Consider the following 20,836-nt stretch of genomic DNA (forward strand, 5'->3'; position numbering starts at 1 on the left):
TAAACATATAAAAACAGAGAGCGATCTTTACATGTGCAAAATGTGTGACTTAGAGATTATGGTAACTAGACGAAAATGGTATAATTGATGGACCATCATTTAAAATTTTCTTCAATGAGTAGATCTAAGAAAGAGAGAAATCGCCTACAGCTAATGTAGTATAGTTATTTTCAAAGTGCTGAGATAATTGTGGTTCATGTTTAGTGTGAACTTCTCCAAGTTGATATTGAATGATGGGATGGGCATTCAAAACTGGGGGAGAGATTATTACTTAGTATGAGGTCAACCGAATAAGTCAAAAAGACAAAGTATTTCTCTTGTGAAAGTAGTTCTAAAGGAATTTTGTTGGTAAGTCATTCAATAGGAGGAGGACTTCAAGATGGTAAAATGAATTGGAAGTTAGAGCAAAGTGACTGCTTCTGTGATATTGCACATTTTAACAAAGGTAAAAACAGGAAATTATAAAATTGTGTATGTGTGTGCTATTATGCATGCATGTGTGCATGCAAGAGAGAGAGAGACAGACAGACAGAGAAGATCATTCAGAAGTAATGAAGGGGGGATACGTAAAAAAACACTATGATGTGAAAGGAAAGAAATACCATTTCCTTATTTTTTTTGCAAACAATATAATGCATAGCTGTAATATAAAAATTCTTTATCACGCACACAAAAACACTTACAGCCCCTTCTACTCATACGCATGCATGATACAATGTAATACGGTATATTATATATCTTATGCAACAGAATACAAACAAGGAAACAAATTCTGTTTAAGTTATGGTTGCAATTATATAAATACCTTTAATTAAAAAAGAATTAGGAAAAATCAATATTTGCAAACAGAGCCAGTAAAACGTTTTCTTTTAAAAACCAAGTATAATGCAAGACGTACTTCGTAAAAGTGCAAATCTAATTTGGAGGAAAATCTCCCAAAGAGGACAATTAAGGTTCCTTTAACAACCATCATTAAAAGTAAATGGAGTGAGCTAGCAGTAGCAGTAGTAGTAGTAGTAGTAGTAGTAGTAGTAGTAGTAGTAGTAAAGGTAGCAGTTAGAAGCTAAAGAATTATCAATTGTAATTTACTACTTAACAACTTCACACTTCTCATTATTGATATCTAGGTTAGAAATGGGGAGAGGGTGAAATAAGAATCAATAAAAACAATAAGGTGGTAGCCAAGGTTTATAGTGAGGTGAAGAGAATTTGTGGGAAAATGTAACTAAGAATAAGAGAGGGGGAGAGGAGAAGGGAGAGTGGGGAGGATCCACAGTTGTAGTCTGAATGATCCATTAAGTTATTGAGATTTGTTAAGCTAAATATATTAATTTCAGATGTGAGATAGAGCTAATATAACTTTGCATATGTGTGTGTGTGTATATATACATATGTGTGTGTGTGTGTGTGTGTGTGTGTGTGTGTGTGTGTGTGTATATATACATATATGTGTGTCTGTGTGTATATACATATCTATATATATATATATAGACAGAGAGAGAGAGAGAGAGAGAGAGAGAAAGAGAGAGCAAAACAGCGAACAAAACAGCTTGATTCAAACTCCTTGGTACTCTGAGTTTCAAGCATGTGGCTAGTCTTCGGCCATTGGAGCCTGACCACAAAGTGTGTGGCTAGGCTTTGGCCGTTGGGGTCAGAGCCCAATGGCTGATGACTAGCCACACATTTGAAACTCTATGGTTTCCAAGAAGTCTCCAAAAATGTCAATCTTGACAAACATTCTGGGAGACTCACAACCAGCAGAAGTGAGGAAAATGTTGCAGATGTGCATGCAGCTGTGAGGGGAAATCATCTAATTACCATCTGTGAGTTATCAGGGCATGTGCAGATTAGTTGCGGTCCAGTTCAGTCCATTATCACTGAAGATTTGGGTATGAGACACATGCCTTCCAAGTTTGTGCCAAAACTGCTTTCAAATGACCAGGAAGACACTTGGGTTTCAGTTGCACAAGATCTCCTTGATTGTGTCGAGAACAATGAAAACTTTTTTAAAACTTTGTGTAGGCCCCTGAGCAAGTATCACCAAGCTTTTGACAAAATTTGATCCAGATTCTCTACTCAACTTTCTCTGTTATGGTCAACACAATGATCAAACGCTACACACCTTCCTTCCAAGCACTGCTGTAAACAGCAAAAGTGAGCTAGAACATTAAAACTTAGTGTGCATGCACAGCAGAGTTCAAGATCACCTGCTATGAGATTCATTCCATAGAGGATAATTCTTTCTGTTAGTCTTGTAATGAAAAGTTTACTGCTTTCTCTTCAGGATTTGATATTTGTCATCCATTCTGTTGAATGGATTTTCAAATTTAGATATTCAGTAAGAGAAGAAAAAAAAGCTAGTGAAGAGTGGGGCTATAGTCTCTCTCTCTCTCTCCCTAGGAAGTTATGGAATTAGTGGTTAACAATTGAAAACAAAGGCAAGGGATATATTATTGCAGTTCTCTTCTTCCTACAACATCTCTTACTCTATGACAAGGTTTCTAAGTCTTTTGATCTCATTCATTACTGTAGGTAGAAACAACAGAAACACAGGTTCGTTGATCTAATTCGTTAACACAGGTTAAAAACAATATAAACATTCGTAATTATAGAACAGAAATATCAACTCAGGTAACGAAATTAGTTCAATTAAATCGTCATCTCATACAATTTTCATGAAAAGCCTTTCAAATTTTAAAGGCACCTCCACTACTGTGCCTTCATTTTCGGATTTTCATTTATTATAATTTGTTATAAATGGATTATTTATTTTCTATTGGCTTTTTTTTTTTTCTTCCCTGAGAAAAGCATCTTTATTGACAGTAGTTTTTCTCTGTCTATTAGATTACAGCCTGTAACAACATGACGAAGGGGGGGAAAAAAAAAGACCACCAAATAAACTTCAGCTCTTCAAAAAAACTTAGCTATTCTCTATCAGAATATGACACATGGCAAAATAAAACATTAATTCATAATAACATTGTATATATTCATTTCTCTATGGATATAAAAATAACTGAAATCAATCATTAATTCATAATAATTAGAAACACCACCATTACCACCACCCCGCCTTGCCAATCATAGGATAGATGAGTTTGCAAACATTAAAAAGAAATATTCGAGTTTTAGACATTTAAAATAAAAGCAAAGCTATTGTACATGAAAACTGCATTATAGTTTACCACTGTGGAATTTTATTAATGCTTATTCAGAATTAAATCAATTTCAAGAGAAATGATATATAATGGAAGTAGAATATGTTATGTATGCATCTACCACCCTCAGAATATATTCACACACACACACACACACACACTGCTAAATGTATGTTTGGCTGTTTTGTGATCATAAACATGATTTCTAAATATTTACCTTCAATACATACTAGTAATCAACAAATTCCTATTTACCACAGTTCTGTTCGAGCAGAAATTCCTATTAACTGTAACAATTCTGTACTAGCAGAAATAACTATTTAAACCATTATGTTTATATCTAATGTTCATTTTTTTTTATGTTCAGTTATAATAAAAACAATTTTACATTAATCTGATGGGTTACTCGATACTTTTGTAGAGTACAAATTTATTATTCTTAAACAAGAATATTGTTGACAGTAACTTTGAATTTTCAGTCAGCTAAGTTTCAACAGTCTGACAACGGCTTAGCTGACTGAAACTTTGAAGTCACTGTCAACAATATTCTTGTCTAGGAATTATATGTATATTATATATTATATTAGATGCATTAATGTTTTCTTAACAAACAAACAAACAAAAAAGAAATATAAAGAATATAAAGTGTACAGATGCAATCTAAATGTAAACAAGAAGATATATACTCCAAGCTTGCTACCTTGTTTTCCATACAATAAAGCTGATTAAAAGATACAGTCAGCAGTCCCAACACGACAATCCACACACACCTCCCCCCACAAAAAAACACAAAAAGTCTGCAACATGTTACTTGTATAGAAGATTTTTTTTTTTTTTTTGATTTTTTAAAATTAGTTTGTAGGAGGAGGGGACAACATTCCCATGACCTTTGCAGGCTCTCCAAGACAAGCAAGATCAATGTGGTTGATATTTACTTTGAACTTCTGCTGGTGGTTGTCTGTAGAAAAAAAATCTAAGCAGGGAAGAAATTCCAGGTTGCTGGTAAAAAGAGTTTCATGCATGATTTACTGAGGAGGGTGGGAGGGAGAGGTAGGAATAGCAAGGAGGAATAAGAGTGTTGTGTGGGGTTGGATAGAGGGGTAGGCAGCAGCTTATTTGACCAAAGAAGCAGAGACCATTGTAACAAAGCTTTAAAAAAAAAAGGGGGGGGGGGGTAGAGAAGAAACAGCCCATCTGTGAGCCAGAGATTTTAGTAACTGAGGATTTGCCAACCCACCAAATGGTCTTCTTTAGGAAGTAATCTAAAGTGTTTGAGCGTTTAGCAGTAGAGGCGGCAGCAGCAGCACATCATTGGTAACCTTACGACACTGTGTTAAAATAGCAGACAGGGGGATGGGGACCAGTAAACATGTTGCAAACATATGTAACTTCACATCTGCAGTAGCTTCAAGTTCAGTCGCACTCTACAACATAGGCACGGGCATGGCTGTATAGTTAAAAAGTTCACCTCTTAGACATATGATTTGGGTTCAATTCCATTACAAAGCACCTTGGGTAAGTATCTTCTACTTTAACCTTGGGGTGACCAAAGCCTTGTGAATGGATTTGGTTAATATTCTAAATGTAAAACAAGGTACATAGGTAGTTCAATAAACTAAAGTATCCTCTTACTAATTGACAACAGCTAGTTTAGCAAAATACCCTTTGAGATATCCAACAATTTAATGCGAAAAGGAGACTTAGATTCTGGAGAAATATAACACAAATACAAAATTGATCAGAAAGAAAAATAAGAGAAATTTTGTTCCAATGTTAGATTAACAAATGGTATAAAAATATTTGAGAAAGTAGATATCATTTTCTAAGTCTTTAAATGGAAACAACTATTTTTTTCCAAGTTTTAAATAATTTTAACTTGAATTTATGGAAGATATAGGAAATTCTATTTCTTTGAAAAAAAAAAGAAACAGTTTTCACTATACTTTAATGGAAGTAGTCACTACACAGAAATCATAAACTGCTAAAGATATTTCATGAAAAAAATTTTATAAAGCACTAAGTTAATACACCAAGTCCTCCCAATAGTGAAGATAAACATATTAAATAGATGTAGTCAACTGTAACTTCAGGAAGAAACTACAAAATCTTTTTTGTTGTTTACTGAGAATATTATTTCATCAAGTTGGCAGAATTGTTAGAATGTTGGAATAAAACACCTTCTCGTATTTGTTCAAACTCTTATATTCTGAGCTCAAATCCCACCAAGGTCAACTTTACCTTTCATCTTTAATGAGGTTGATAATGAAAAGTACCAGCTAAATACAAGGGGTTGATCTCATCAACTGCCCCCTTCACCTATATGTTAGGCCTTATGCCTATATTAGAAAATTATTTTCTAAATCTAAAATAAACATGTTTAACACTTGTGATACGAACACCCCTGATTCTGTGATACAAAATGTTTCATTATTTTTAAAATTAACTGAAAGAGGAGCAGTGCATTTTCATAGAAATATGGTAACAAAAAAAAAAAAGGATTAATACCTTAAGTTGTATTCTAAAACCAGTCTTAAGATGACAAACAAAAGCAGTAATAGCTCTTTTACTTGTTTCAGTCATTTGACTGTGGCCATGCTGGAGCACTGCCTTTAGTCGAGCAAATCGACTCCAGGACTTATTCTTTGTGAGCCTAGTACTTATTCTATCAGTCTCTTTTGCTGAACCGCTATGTTACGGGGGGGGGGGGGAACAGACACACAAACATATGCACACACATACACGCACACACACACACACACACACACACACACATATACGATGGGCTTCTTTCAGTTTCCGTCTACCAAATCCACTCACAAGGCTTTGGGTGGCCCGAGGCTATAGTAGAAGACACTTGCCCAAGGTGCCACGCAGTGGGACTGAACCCAGAAACATGTGGTTGGTAAACAAGCTACTTACCACACAGCCACTCCTGCGCCTGTATTGCTTCATCAAGAAAGAGACACAACTATAGAGAATACACAAGGAAGCTTCAATTTCTTACATTTAGAGGAATTACTAACTAATGTCACAGCAAACTTGTATAATTTATTGTTTGTGTCACTACTACAATCACTGATAACAAAATGTCCTGACTTCTTTACTAAAAATTACATTAACACAGAAATGAGAGGGGGAAAAAATTTAATTTTTTTTTTTATTTGCTTTGGTTTTTCATTTTGTTTGTTTATTTTAAATTTAGATAATTTTGTATAAATTATTAGAGCATATATATTTTAATTTTTTTTGTTTTTATTTGCAGCCAGATACCTTTTGCAACACTAGGTAATCAATATCATGAAATTAAAGTATTATCTGCTTCCAGCTAGTTGGCTGATTAAAGTTAAACAGTATTAATGTAATTTATTTAGAAGTCAATACTAGTGACAGACTTTTCAAATCAATGGATTTATACCAGTGCTCCATCGTCTAAACTCACCAATATTGCACCCAAGTAAAAAACATTCTGTCAGACGAACAAGATTTCATTCATCATCATTGTACACACATTATAGGCACAAGCGTAGTTGTATGGTGAACAATTTCATTTCACAACCTTGTGAATTCAAGTCCAGCCTTGCTGTATGGTACCTTGCATAAGGGTTTTATATGATAGGCCAAAACCTAACAATGCTCTGTAAGTGAATAAGGGACATGTTTACTGAATAAAAGCCCATCGTATGTGTGTGAGTGTAATATGATGAATTCTTCTGTCATTAACAACAGATGAGGGTTCTCTAACTTTTGCCCAGGAATCTATACAGATGATTTTTTTACAGCAATCAAATGCTTGTACTGTACATAAGCTCACACTCTCTATCAAACTGACATTATCTGTGCAGGCTCATGGTGTGCAGTACATCAGGTGTCAAAGTGATCACAGACTAAATTGAGAATATTAGACTTGGCCTCCTGTACAGGTATGTGCACACACATGCACATTTATATGAATGATTACATGCTGCAAGATGTACACACACTGATTGCAACCTCTGTACTCAGCTTTTATTGATCCTGAAAGGCTGAAAGGCAACCTCAGTAACATTTTAGCTCAGAATGTAAAGCCAAAAGAAATGCTGCTCAGGATTCTGTCTGGCATCTTAAAAATTCTATCAACTGACCACCTTAATAATAATAACAATAATAATTATTATTATAGCACAAGGTCAGCAATTACTGGTACATATTTTATCGACCCCAAAAGGATGAAAGGCAAAGTTGATCTCAGCAGAATTTGAACTCAGAACTTAAAGACAAATGAAGTGCTGCCAAGCATTTTGCCAGGCGTGCTAATGATTCTGCCAGCTTGCCACCTTAATAATAATAATAATAATAATAATAATCCTTTCTACTATAGGCACAAGGCCTGAAATTTGTGGAGAGGGTCAACCACATCAACCCCAGTGTTTCTACTGCTACTTAATTTATTGACCCCAAAAGGATGAAAGGCAAAGTCAACCTCAGCGGAATTTGAACTCAGAATGTATTGATGGGCGAAATGCCAGTAAGCATTTTGCCTGCCATGCTAACAATTCTGCCAACTCGCCACCTTAATAATAATAATAATAATAATAATCCCTTTTTTTTCTCTCCTGGGGAAAAGGCGTGAAATTTGGTGGGAGGGAGCTAGTCAACTGCATCAACCACAGTACTCAATAGGGTACTTATTTTATTGATCCTGAAAGCAAGAAAGATAAAGGCAACTTTGGCAGAATTTGGACTTAATATAAAGAACTAATAATAATTTCTCTTATTTGCTACAGGGCATAGATGAGGGGGGGGGGGGAACCTTCATTCACTCATTAATAATAACGACGAGTGTCAAGATACTTCTTAAATTATATAATAAATAAGAAGACCAATATTATCCATGAAAATTATTTTCTGATAATAGACTATGAAAGAAATATAAACTTAGTTTGAATTAAAACAAAACGAAAGAAAAAGAAAGAAATAATGAACAAAAACATTCTTCTCCCCACCCCAGACTAGACAAAAAAAAAAAATCAACAACACATCTAGTGATGAGTATAAATGAAAAAGGATTCTTACACATACATGCACACACAATCAATCAACAGGACTGAACAATGTGATGTGTCTGACAAGTAGCACAACAAATTTTAAAAAATCAATGGAAAACATTTATTTATCTATTTTATTTTACATTTATGTTTTCTAGAAAGCACAAATCAAAATTTATTTTTCAAGTAACCCAAGCTAATGTAATCTTGTCCTCTAAAATGACTGAAAAGTTTAAAATCATTAAAAAAAAAAATTTTTTTTTAATGATTTCAAATGTTCTTATTTTTCTCTTTTTTGTTTTGTTTTAGTATATCATTTTTTTCTGTTCTTAGTTTTTTTGTTTTTTTTTTTGTCGTTTTCTTATTTCAGAATCAATAACTACACACAGTTTTACTACAGCAATAAATCCAAAATCGATTACTACTATAAATATACATGATAAAATCTTTTTTTTGTCTTTATGGTATTTTTTATTTGTTTATTAGAAACAATATAGCAGAATAAAAATTGTTAATTCTCAAATCTATAAATTTACAAATTTTTTAAAAGTATACTGAAAGGATAGGTAAGATTAATAGAGCAATTTCTTATGCTGACATAACACCTAAAAGTTATTGAAAAAAAGAAAAAAACTTTTATTAAATGTGAACAACAAGAATTTTTCCCAAGAGACTTAGCGATGAATGTAAAGGGATTTATAGCTCTAAATTGAAGCCTGGGGTCACGGACCCAATTTATCAACATCTACAGCAGTGGCTGTAGTGGTGGTGGTGGTATCAATTATTATTATATGATCAATAATTATATAGACAAATAGAGTTGTGAGTGGCATAGAATCTTAAGAACTAAGCACACACTGAGTCAATTTGATATACAATTTCACTTTTTAACTTTCACTGCAAATGCCATTAAAAGTGAAAATATGACCAAAGTAAAGATCTGCTTCCACCCGTCGGAATATACATGTGACATTAAGAATTGTCAAAAGAAATCGAGAATTCTATACTTTCTCACTTGGAACAATGTCAGTTTTCCACTCCATCTCTTTGATGGAGTACCACCCTTTTAAAATCAACTTCTGTATATTGATGGCATTTATTTCTCGAACACTGGCCATTTAAGTAAAATATGAACAACACAAAATCTATTTCGATTCCACCTTACTGGGTGACCTTAAGAATTATCAAAGAAATCAATAATGATTTGTTTTCACCTGGCAGAGAATCAATTTTTTGTAACACCACCTCCCACCAAATGATGGGTACCATTTTTTAAAATCACTTCTATAATACTTGTATTTATCTAAAGAAGTCAGCTGCATGAAACTGGATGATAAGGTTTTAGTTTCATTATTTGAGCGGGATCATTGCCAGAGCAGCGGTCTTGCTTCCAAGCTGGTGGCACGTGAAAAGCACCATTTTTTAGCGCAATCGTTTCCAGCTTTGCCTTACTGGCACATGTGCCGGTGGCATATGAACAAAACATTGGACTGACTCCTGTGCAGGTGGCACGTAAAAAACACCATTTTGAGCATGGCCGTTGCCAGTACCACCTGACTGGCCTTCGTGCCGGTGGCACATAAAAGCACCCACTACACTCTCGGAGTGGTTGGCGTTAGGAAAGGCATCCAGCTGTAGAAACTCTGCCAAATCAGATTGGAGCCTGGTGTGGCCATCTGGTTCACCAGTCCTCAGTCAAATCATCCAACCCATGCTAGCATGGAAAGCGGAAGTTAAACGATGATGATGATTATTAAGGCAACGAGCTGACAGAATCATTAGCACACCAGGCGAAATGCTTTGCGGTAGTTTGCCCATCACCACATTCTGATTTCAAATTCTACCAAGGTCGACTTTGCCTTTCATCCTTTCAAGGTCGATAAATTAAGTACCAGTGAAAACACTGGGGGTCAATGTAATCAACTAGACCACTCCCCACAAATTTGAGGCCTTGTGCCTCCAGTAGAAAGGATCGTTATTATTATTATTATCATTAAGGTGGCAAGCTGGCAGAAACATTAGCACGCCTGGCAAAATGCTTAGCTGCATTTCTTCTGGCTTTCTATGTCATGAGTTCAAATTCTGCCAAGATCAAATCTGCCTCTCACCCTTTCAAGAAATGATAAAATAAGATACAAGTACTAGCATCTTTGCTATCAACCAGCCCTACCTCAACCCCCACCCAGTCCCCTTGAAGTTGCTGGCCTTGTGCCACGATTGGAAATAACTATTATATAATCAATACCAGTAACTTTTGGTAGAGCAGGGCTTCTTTAGATGAATCCAAGACATTATGAGTGTCAATTTCATTAAGACTGGAATGTCAAAGGGTAAAGCCTGACTTAGGCAGAATTTGACATTTAAAAGTGTGATGAAGTGCCAAATCATCATGTAATAAGGTATAATGATTTCTTTATGAAGGCCCAAAAGGACAGATCTACAGGGAGGAAGAAAAACTGATGATTGGATTAATGGTACCATTCAAAAGAATTGGTTCCAAGACGAGATCAAAACTACATCAAGAATTCTGCTTGCCAGAGCTTACCTCTTGTTGTATGGCACAAATGAATGAAAGGAGAAGAGGGAAGAAAAAGAAGAAAAAAAGATAGAAAACAAAAAAGAAAAAGAACAACAGCAAGGTGATGATAATTTCTATTTTTAGAACTAAAATCTTGAATTTCAGATAATGGAGAAATAAGCTGTAGTGAACTTTATGTCTTCGGCAATAGCAGGAACAAAACAAAGTAAACAGTTCTAACTTGAGAATTGAAGCTGCCATTCATTGCACAGACATAAATCTAAAGCTAAAATTATTTTAACAATATACACACACATTCTCCCCTACCCTACATTTAGATTAAAGGATTGACTACAAGGAAAACATCTTATGGCATATTAGAAGATGTATTTCTAAATAGTGTGACTGGAATAAGGAAGAAGAAACAAGCTCAAATTACACATGTATAATTATAAATACACGATGTTAGCACATTTTATTATGTGATTAAGGCTGAACCACCTAGTGTCAGTAAAAGAAGGAACTGGAGTGGTGCCATATCAAACAAAACAAGCGCATCAAACTCCATCTCAGTATTATTGGATAATACTGTGAAAGTTTTGATGCCAAATTTTGTCTGAGTTCCCTAAAATAAAAACAAAAATCCTATGAACTGAAGCTGGTTCGAAATAAAATTGTAGGAAAAAATGTACAGGGTTATGTACTTACTTCTTGATTAGCATTAGATAATTCTTCTTCTAATACTGCAACTCGTTCCAAAGATACCCGTAGTCGTTCCCGGACCTAAAACGAAATGTAAAACTCAACATGTAAAAGAGATTCATACAAGTATATAGATTTATGCTATTGTAGCAATTAACATAAAGATGTCCTAAAATAATTTTTTTTTTTTTTTTTAAAGGGGGTAACTTAACTTTCAAGTAAAGTAATACAGCAAAAAACATATAGTGTCACTTGAACCAACACAGATTGTAGTGACACTTATAAGTTTTAGAGGTTAAACCAAATGGAGGTAAGCCATAAATGACAATGATATATGAAATTTAAAGAGATAGAGTCAGGGTCCATTTAGCTTAATGGTTAGAGCACTCAGCCTGTATGGGATTTGATATTCCATAGCCATCTGCTTTTTCAAAGTGGTGCCCTAGCATGGCCACAATCAAATGACTGAAACAAGTATATAAAAAAAAAAAAATAAAAAAAACACTGCAATCAAGGTAGTATAAAATTCTTTTAAACAACTCATTTCACCATTTGTGATTCATGAAAATCCTGGAGCAATACGTAAGTCTGTTTAACCCTTTTGATACCAATCTACCTGGGACCACTAATCAATTGGCCCCCTCTCCAAAAATTTTGGGCCTTGTGCCTAGAGTAGAAAAGAATAGTTTTACAGTTTCTTGGAACATCAAATAATTTTCAAAAGTTCTTTTAGTGTGGGGCCAACCTCCCTTAACAATAGCATTTATTAACTGATCAAATGTGTACCAAAGATAATATGCTTTAAATGTTGCAGTAACACCTGGGTCTGTTATTTGCAAAAGAGAAGTTTTATTGGGCAGCATAAATGTTAATCTAACTTTTGAATGGTGGTGCTATAGAAATTGCAAATAAATGGCATTATCTTTGATTAGTAACACATGAATGCTTCTTTTATATTTTGATATTTCTTTCATTTCATATATAAAGTAATGCAAAAAAAAAAAAATCTATCTCCAAAAATGCATTAGTAACCCAAGCATTTTTTGCTTTCCATATCAACGGAAACACAGCCCTATGAAATCTTTAAGTGCCCTTGGATTTTCAACACAGTGCATGGGGGTCTTAGTCTCCAGTTACATTACTTCTAAACAATAACATTAACAGATATTTAAATATTTTAAAACCTGAAAAGTGGTATCAATGACTTTTCTTTCGCAATCTGGATTGTTGCTGGCATGTGCTTCCAAACAAGTGAATTTCAACTACAGTAACAATTTGTGAGAATATTAACAAGAAATAACAGACACCATTGACTAACTAATGCAAATAAAATTTCCAAGATAAATCTTAAACAGTGTTCTTGGAGTTTTCTGTTCATTTATAATTTCATATTTAGTTTCTAAAGTTATTCTTTATATTATCAACAGCATTTATCATTGTGCAATCCTTTTGTTTTGAAATACTGGAATGATGAATTCACTGAGAACTTCTCAGACAAAATTGTAATGTAGAGATTGCAGACACAATGTGCAAACTCGATATCAATATGTAAGCGAACTGAATGGCTTAATGAAACAAACAGTTAGGTGGATATTATCGATGTGGATTTCAGTAATTGAACATTTAAAGAAACCCTTATCGAAGTTGAGCATTTATTTTCCACAATTTTTAAACTTACACTTTTACAATTTATTTTTAAAAAATCGTTACAATAGTAGAACATTAAGGAAAGTGCAGCTGCATATAACAAGTCAACAGACAAATCATTGTCTTATTAATTCATGTATTTCTAAATGAGTATCTTTATTTGGTCTCCTCAATACTAAAGCTATTTAAAATGAGATTCTTAATGCATATTCCTACAGATACTGAACCTTATCACTGGAAGCTCAATATTTAACCATAAAACCTTTCTTGTACAGTCCAGAAACCCAACAAATGAGAACTGATAGCTTTCTCATGTGTGCAGACGCATGCATGCGCACATGCACACACACACACACACACTAAATCATTACATGGACACATTGACAAGACATAGCAAGGGCGGATGGGGGGGAAAAAAAAAAAAAAGAAAACAAGAAAATGCCAGGGTGAGCTGTCACTTTTTCCCTGGTGTTTGTCAGTATCCCTGTCACTTTTCCCTTGATGTCTGTCAGTGTCCACACCGAGGTTTAATCTATATAAATGTATTCTTTGACAACTATAACTTAATCATGAACCACATGTGGGCGTGGGGATATATATATATATATATATATATATATATATATATATACACAATGCATGTACTCACACTTAACAGATACAAAGCTAAATGCACAGTTAGTTAACCATACAGACACACATGGGAAGGTATCTGATACAAAACATGTAAAGGCTATCACCAAATACAAGACAGAGAATCTTAATGATTAAAGGGGCTTCTTTTTTTTTTTCTCTTTCCATCTATGATTCAGATAAAGAATAGTGGTGGAGGAGGGGGTGAAAAGGGGAAGCAGAAGCCTTATTTTGATTGATTGGATCACATATCAAGGTTATAACAGAATGTGTAGAATTAAACTTACTAAAAAGCACTGAAGTTTTGGTAGAAATCTCAAATCATATATGCATGTGTGTGTGTGTGTGTGTGTGTGTGTGTGTGTGTGTGTGTGTGAGACAGAGAGCTAGGGAGGGAGGAAATAGAATTGACTACAGCACAGTTTGAGGTAAATTAAAAATTATATATCCTTAACTGCATAATTCACAGAACAAGTTGCCAAAATATGATTTGAAAGGTCTCACCAGGTGATAATATGAAGATAGATATGGCCTGGGTCAATACCAGATGAAACCTAAGTTAATACGGATGTGTGTGTGTGTGTGTGTGTGTGTGTGTGTGTGTGTGTGTGTGTGTGTGTGTGTGCATGTATATATATATATATATATATATATATATATATATATATATATATATACATATGTCTAGCTGTGAGAAGGCATTACATTTCTTGGAAACAAATGAGGTTTGGTGACAGGAAGAGCAAATGGCTGTAGAAATTCTACAACCATGGAAAAGTGGGCATCAAATGATGATGATATATTTAAGGTGGTGCTCCAGCATGGCCACAGTCAAATGACTGAAAAGAATAAAAGTGTATATATATATATAATATTATGTCATCTTCCAGTAAGGTAAGGTAATATCTTTCCATGAGCAGACATGTTTACATGGAAGACTGGAAATGCAAGACACCACTTGCATGACAATGACACTCATTTACAACTATTACACAATGTCAAGGCGAAGAGACAGTAACACATACACACACACACACACAACCATACATGCACATGCACACACAAATATACAAATATACACACATCTACACATGCACTTTTATACATACACACATGATGGGTTTCTTTCAGTTCTTGCTTACCAAATCCACCGACAAGGCTTAGGTCAACCCAGTGCTATAGAAGACACTTGCCCAAGGTACAACACAGTGGGATTGAACCCAAGATCACATGGTTGGGAAGCAAGCCTCTTAACCACACAGCAACCCCTGAACCTATATATATATATATATACATAAGTATATAACCCGACACAGCATGAGCATGGAAAACGGATGTTAAATGATGATAATCTCTCTCTCTCTCTCTCTCTCTCTCACACACACACACACACACACACACAATCTTCCTTATGCATAAACTTCTATGACTTATTGACGTTTAAAATTCTCTTAACTTTTTTGTTTTCCTTTTTGACTGTTCCCAGCCAAATATATTCAGGTAAATATCTAAATATCATTTCCCTGAGACCACTGTTGAAATTAGATTCCTTTGTTGAATAAATATTTCAATATCTTCTCTTAATAGAATAAAATCAGTTCTGAAACTGTAGGGCATATTCGGGTTATTCAGTGTCTAAATAATAAGATATGACAGATTAAATATTAGATGGGATTTATTTTGTTTAGGCAATTAATTGGAAGGGAATAAAGACAGGACAAAAAGAATTACTCGAATAAATAAAGATTGAGAATTATTTAAAGATAATTCAATGCAGATTGCATTTCAAGCTGGTGAAGTAAGATGCATACGACAGCTATATATCATAAGGGAAGAGAAATTGAGTATTAGACACACTGGTTAGTAAACAGTATGTGTGTGTGTGTGAGAGAGAGAGAGAGAGAGTTTATATAATTTTTATATTTCTCTTTCTATAAATCAGTGGATAAGATTTGGTATTATGATAATCTTTTCTATGACAGGTACAAGGGGCTAGTCAATTATACAAACCCCAGTGTGTAATTCATAGTTACTTCATCCACCCTGAAAGGATGAAAGGTGAAGTTGACCTCGGTGGAATCTAAACTCAGAGCATAAAGCCAGATGAAACGTTGTCAAGCATTTTGTCCATTGTGCTAGCAATTCTGCCAACTTGCCACCATGATGATGATGATCCTTTCCTATTATAGGCACAAGGCCTGAAATTTTAGGGAGGAGCCAGCCAGTTGATTAAACTTGACTCCAGCATGTAAGTGGTACTTATTTCATCAACCTCAAAAGGATGAAAGGCAAAGTTGACTTTGGCAGAATTTGAGCTCAGAACATAAATCCAACAAACAAAATGCTAACAATACTGCCAGCTTGCCATTTTAATAATAATAATAATAATAATAATAGTTTCAGATTCTGGCACAAGGTCAGCAATTTCAGGGGAGGGCACAAGTCGATTACATTGACCCCACTGCTCAACAGGTACTTATTTTATTGACCCCGAAAGGATGAAAGGCAAAATAAATCATTGCAGAATTTGAACTCAGAACATAAAACCAGCTGTAATGTCACTAAGCATCTTGTCCAACATGTTAATGGTTCTGCCGGCTCACCGAAAGAAGAAGAAGAAGAAGAAGAAGAAGAAGAAGAAGAAAGCAAGAAGAGGAGGAGGTGAGGTGGCTGAAGGGAGGATGTGGCTGAGGGGGATGAGGGGGTGGCTGAGAGGGACAAGGGGGAGGATGTGGCTGAAGGGGACTAGGGGGAAAGGATGTGGCTGATGGAGATTAGGGGAGGGGGACGAGGGAGAGGGGGACGAGGGGAGGGGAGGGGAGGGGGACAAGGGGAGGGGGAGGGGACGCGGATGGAGAGGACGAGGGGAGAGGGAGGACGAGGAGGAGGAATAGCAGCAATAGGATGAGTTGAATGATAGCAAAATTGACCTTTGTATTAAAATGCTTCAAAACTATGTTTGTTTTATAGGTTTTGTAAAGCTACATGAAGGAAACAAGGAAATTTGGCAGAAAAGCAACATCTAGGAAGAAGTTAATTATGGTTAAACTGTCAAAAAGCCAATACAGGTAAGCAATTTGTTTCAACATTAAGATGTCCAAGTGAACTTGTAGAAAAGAACATTTTGGATAATTAAGTAAAATTTAAATAAACAGGCATGGCTATGTGGAATGGGGTTTGCTTTCCGACCACATAGTCTATGGTTCAATACCCCTGCACTGCACCTTGTACAAATGTCTTCTACTATGGTCCCAGGCTGGACAAAGCCTTGTAAATGGATTTGGTAGATGGAAACTGAAAGAATCCCAACGTGTGTGTGTGTGTGTGTGTGTGTGTGTGTGTGTGTGTGTGTGTGTGTGTGTGTGTGTGCGCGTGTGCGCGCATGTTACTATCTCCTTGCCTTGACTTCATGTGGTAGTTGTAAAACGACTTATCGCCATGGACGTAGTGTACTTCATTTCCAATCTTCCACTGGCATGGAAACAAGCGAAGATTAGTGGTAGGAAAGGCATTTGTCTGTAAAAATTTGGCCTCAAAAAATTCCATCAAACCCATGCAAGCATGGAAAAATTGGATGTTACATGATAATGATGGTGGCAAAACATGTAAACTCCGAAAATGTCTCAAAAGAATCTTATGTTCTTACTAAATCAACATGCTCGTTTTTCTTCATTTTTTTCTTTTTGTACCTTTTTTCTTTCTAAATTACATGATTTAATTGTGCATCAATTTGTAATAAAATTTGTAAGTGCCTATAAGCAAATTTCTCTAATTGAGGATGATTAGGGAGTAAATTTAAATATTTAATTACTATTCGACAAAGCGAGGCAATGAGGAATGAGTGCATAAATCAACAGCTCAGAATGCAGATTGTATATTTATCATCTGACTCGATCTGGTTAGAAGGCTTTTATCAATTTCTGTTGCAATGCTATAGTATTTCAAATCTGTTTAACTGACAGTAAAACAATAGCATGTAGAAAATGCAACCATAAACTAATGCACTCAGAGAGCCCTTAAAGGGTCCAAAGTTATCTTAGAAGAGTGCTTTTTCTGAATCTATACAGTAATTTCTGACTTAGGTACGGGGACAATTTTCAAAGGAGAAAGAATATAGGCATGGCTATCATCATCGTTTAACGTCTTTCTTCCATGCTGATATGGGTTGGATGGTTTGTCAGGAGCCAGCCAGGCAGGAGTTTGCACTAACTTTCTGTGTCTGTTTTTGGCAGGGTTAACCTTGTGGTTTTGGGTTCAGTCCCACTGTGTGGTACTTTCTACTATGACTCCAGGTTGACCAGTGTCTTGTGAGTGAATTTGATAGGAGGAAACTATGTGGACGCCTGTCATATATGTATGTGTGTGTGACACTTGCTACTATAGCCCTGGATCGACCAAAGTCTTGTGAGTAAATTTGGTAGATAGAAACTATGTAGAAGCCTGTATGTGTGTGTATGTCTTTGTATGCTTCCATCAGGGAAGCATACAAAGACAATTGATGATGATTTGTTTTCATCCCCCATAACTTAGCAGTTCGGCAAAAGATAGCAATAGAGTAAGAGCCAGTCTTTAAAAAAAAAAACAGAAATAGTATCAGAATCTGGTGGTGCCTCAGTGTGGCCACAGTCAAGTGACTGAAACAAGTATAAGACGGTGTATTGTATAATACTCTTTTACTTGTTTCAGTCAGTTGGCTGTGGCCATGCTGGAGCACCGCCTTTAGTTGAGCAAATTGACCCCAGAACTTATTCTTTGTAAGCCTAGTACTTATTCTATTGGTCTCTTTTGCCGAACCGCTAAGTTACAGGGACGTAAACACATCAGCATCGGTTGTCAAGCAATGTTGGGGAGACAAACACAGACACACAAACATATATATATACATATACATATATACGACGGGTTTCTTTCAGTTTCCGTCTACCAAATCCACTCAATGCTTTGGTTGGCTCGAGGCTATAGTAGAAGACACTTGCCCAAGGTGCCACACAGTGGGAATGAACCCGGAACCATGTGGTTGGTAAGCAAGCTACTTACCACACAGCCACTCCTACACCTAATACTGATAATTATTTTATTACAACCCAAAGATAAGAACGAAAAAGGAAACCTAGCAAAATGACCTCAGACCCTGAAGGAAGAGAAAAAAACATTAGGTGTTATGTTTGTTGTTCTCAGTCAATTTTACTGCCTTTAATTAAAATTCATTTTATAAAAATATAAGGCATTATAAAAAGAAAGAAAAACATTTAATTAACCTAATTAAAATTATTTGAATTTACAGACAAATCTATTTGATTCCACTGCACAGTTTTTTGTCTCCAAGCAGAATTTGGCAGACAAAATCTTTGCAGAAAACCTGTCCCCCACCCCCACTATCACTTCCGCTCTCTCTCTCTCTCTCTCTCTCTCTATTTATGTCATAATCCTTTACTCCCCATAGCTTAGCATTTCACCAAATGTACATCAATAAAACAAGTGCCAGCAAAATGAGTTCAAGACTCAACATATTCAAGTAAAGCTTTGAAGGCAGCCCCCTCCACCAGCATTGGTGCAGTGTGATGACTGAAACCAATACTCTCTTTACTCTTATACTCGTTTCAGTCATTTGACTGTGGCCATGCTGGAGCACCGTAATAGTTTATCATTTATTGTCATCGTCATTGATTAACATCTATTTCCCCCATGCTACCAGAAGTTGGGCAGGTTTGTTCCAGCACAGCATCTTGTAACTTATAGTCTGTCATCATCTAACACAAACATGGCAGAGAAAATTGTCAGCTTTTACAAACTTTAAGCCAGTTCAAATACATTTGTGACATATTTAAAGGCAATTTCACTGCAGTTTACAATGTAGGAAAAAATTCCTGCTTATGTCAAAAGGCATAAAAATAGCATTATCATCTTAGTGGTATCCCCTCTTGGACTCCTAGATGCATTTCTGATTCCTTAACTTTGCTCAGTAAGAGATACTGAAGAGAGATGATGCTGAGCTGATTAGAAAGGCATAGCTTTATAACAAAACAGTGAATGCTAGTGACTAACTTGCTCTTGCACGGTGAGACCAAATACAGTAGTAGCAATGCAAAGCAGTTCAAGCTAGTTCAAATATGTTTATGACTATTGTTGCCAACTTCAAGTTCCTTTAATAGCTGGACGTTGTTCCTATCACCAACCACTCTACAGCATGGGCAAGTTGCATTGTTTTGCTTGTATGTGAGGGAGTTGTCTCCAAGGTCTAGAGTGTCTGCCCAACCACACTATTGGATTACATCTTCTTCATGTGAAACCTGGTATTAATTTACAATAATGATTCCTCTCCAAGAATATTTGTTATAAAATCACCTGTTGACTGATTATTTTACAACAATGTCGAGAAAAACATGGAAACAAGTAATTGATATTAATGTTTTTGTCAGTTTGGCCTTTGAGTAACAAAGGGAAAGAATGAAGGAAAATAAACCATTCAGTTTATGAAAGACTTCACAAAATTCTATTGTTAGAATGACAAGTGATAAAAGCATTATGAAGTAATATTCCAGTGTGTGATGCCAAAGCAAGTCATTTTCTACAATGGATCTGTAGATGTCACACCTTCTGCACTTTTACTAGTTTTAGCTACTTAACTGTGGCCATGCTAGGGCACCACCTTAACTGGTTTTAATCAAATACATTAAACACAAACTCCAGTACTCAATCTGGTACTCTTCATCCTTTCATTGTTTTAACATCCACTTTTCCATGCTTGCATGAGTCAGATGGATGTTGTTGAGGTGGGTTTTCTATCGCTAGATGCCCTTCCATTCACCAGCCTTCACCTACTTCTAAGTACAGTAGTATTGCTCCATGACAAAACATAACTTCACGGAAGATTGGAAATGGAGGACACTGCTTGTATAAGAGTGCCACTTGTTTACACCTATTGTGCAAAGTCAAGCAAAGAGACCAGCAAAACACACACAAATAGACTTCTGTCAGTTTCTGTCTACCAAATCCACTCACAAGGATTTGGTCATCCCAAGGATATAGTAGGAGACACTTGCCCAAGGTGCCATGCAGTGGGACTGAACCCAAAACCATATGGTTGGTAAGGAAACTTCTTACTATGCAACTATACCTGCACCTATTTATGCATTTTATGGAATAATGAGATC

At 35.6% G+C, this 20,836-nt stretch overlaps 1 protein-coding gene across 26 annotated transcripts in view; it reads right to left on the minus strand.

The window, feature by feature from the left end:
• Positions 1–20,836, minus strand: part of LOC106869751 (liprin-alpha-1) — a 323,446-nt gene that overhangs the window by 154,237 nt on the left and 148,373 nt on the right. For all 26 annotated transcript variants that reach the window (XR_016242521.1, XR_016242520.1, XR_016242519.1 and 23 more), the window contains exon 4: positions 11,409–11,483. Coding sequence is in view for 22 of the 26 variants with exons in the window: in XM_089354797.1 (XP_089210923.1) it covers positions 11,409–11,483 (75 nt within the window). In the remaining 4 variants the exon portion in view is untranslated. The remainder of the gene's footprint in view (positions 1–11,408; positions 11,484–20,836) is intronic.

Source organism: Octopus bimaculoides, chromosome 7 (assembly GCF_046866305.1).
Source record: "Octopus bimaculoides isolate indiv1 chromosome 7, ASM4686630v1, whole genome shotgun sequence".
In the NCBI taxonomy this organism is placed as follows: domain Eukaryota; kingdom Metazoa; phylum Mollusca; class Cephalopoda; order Octopoda; family Octopodidae; genus Octopus; species Octopus bimaculoides.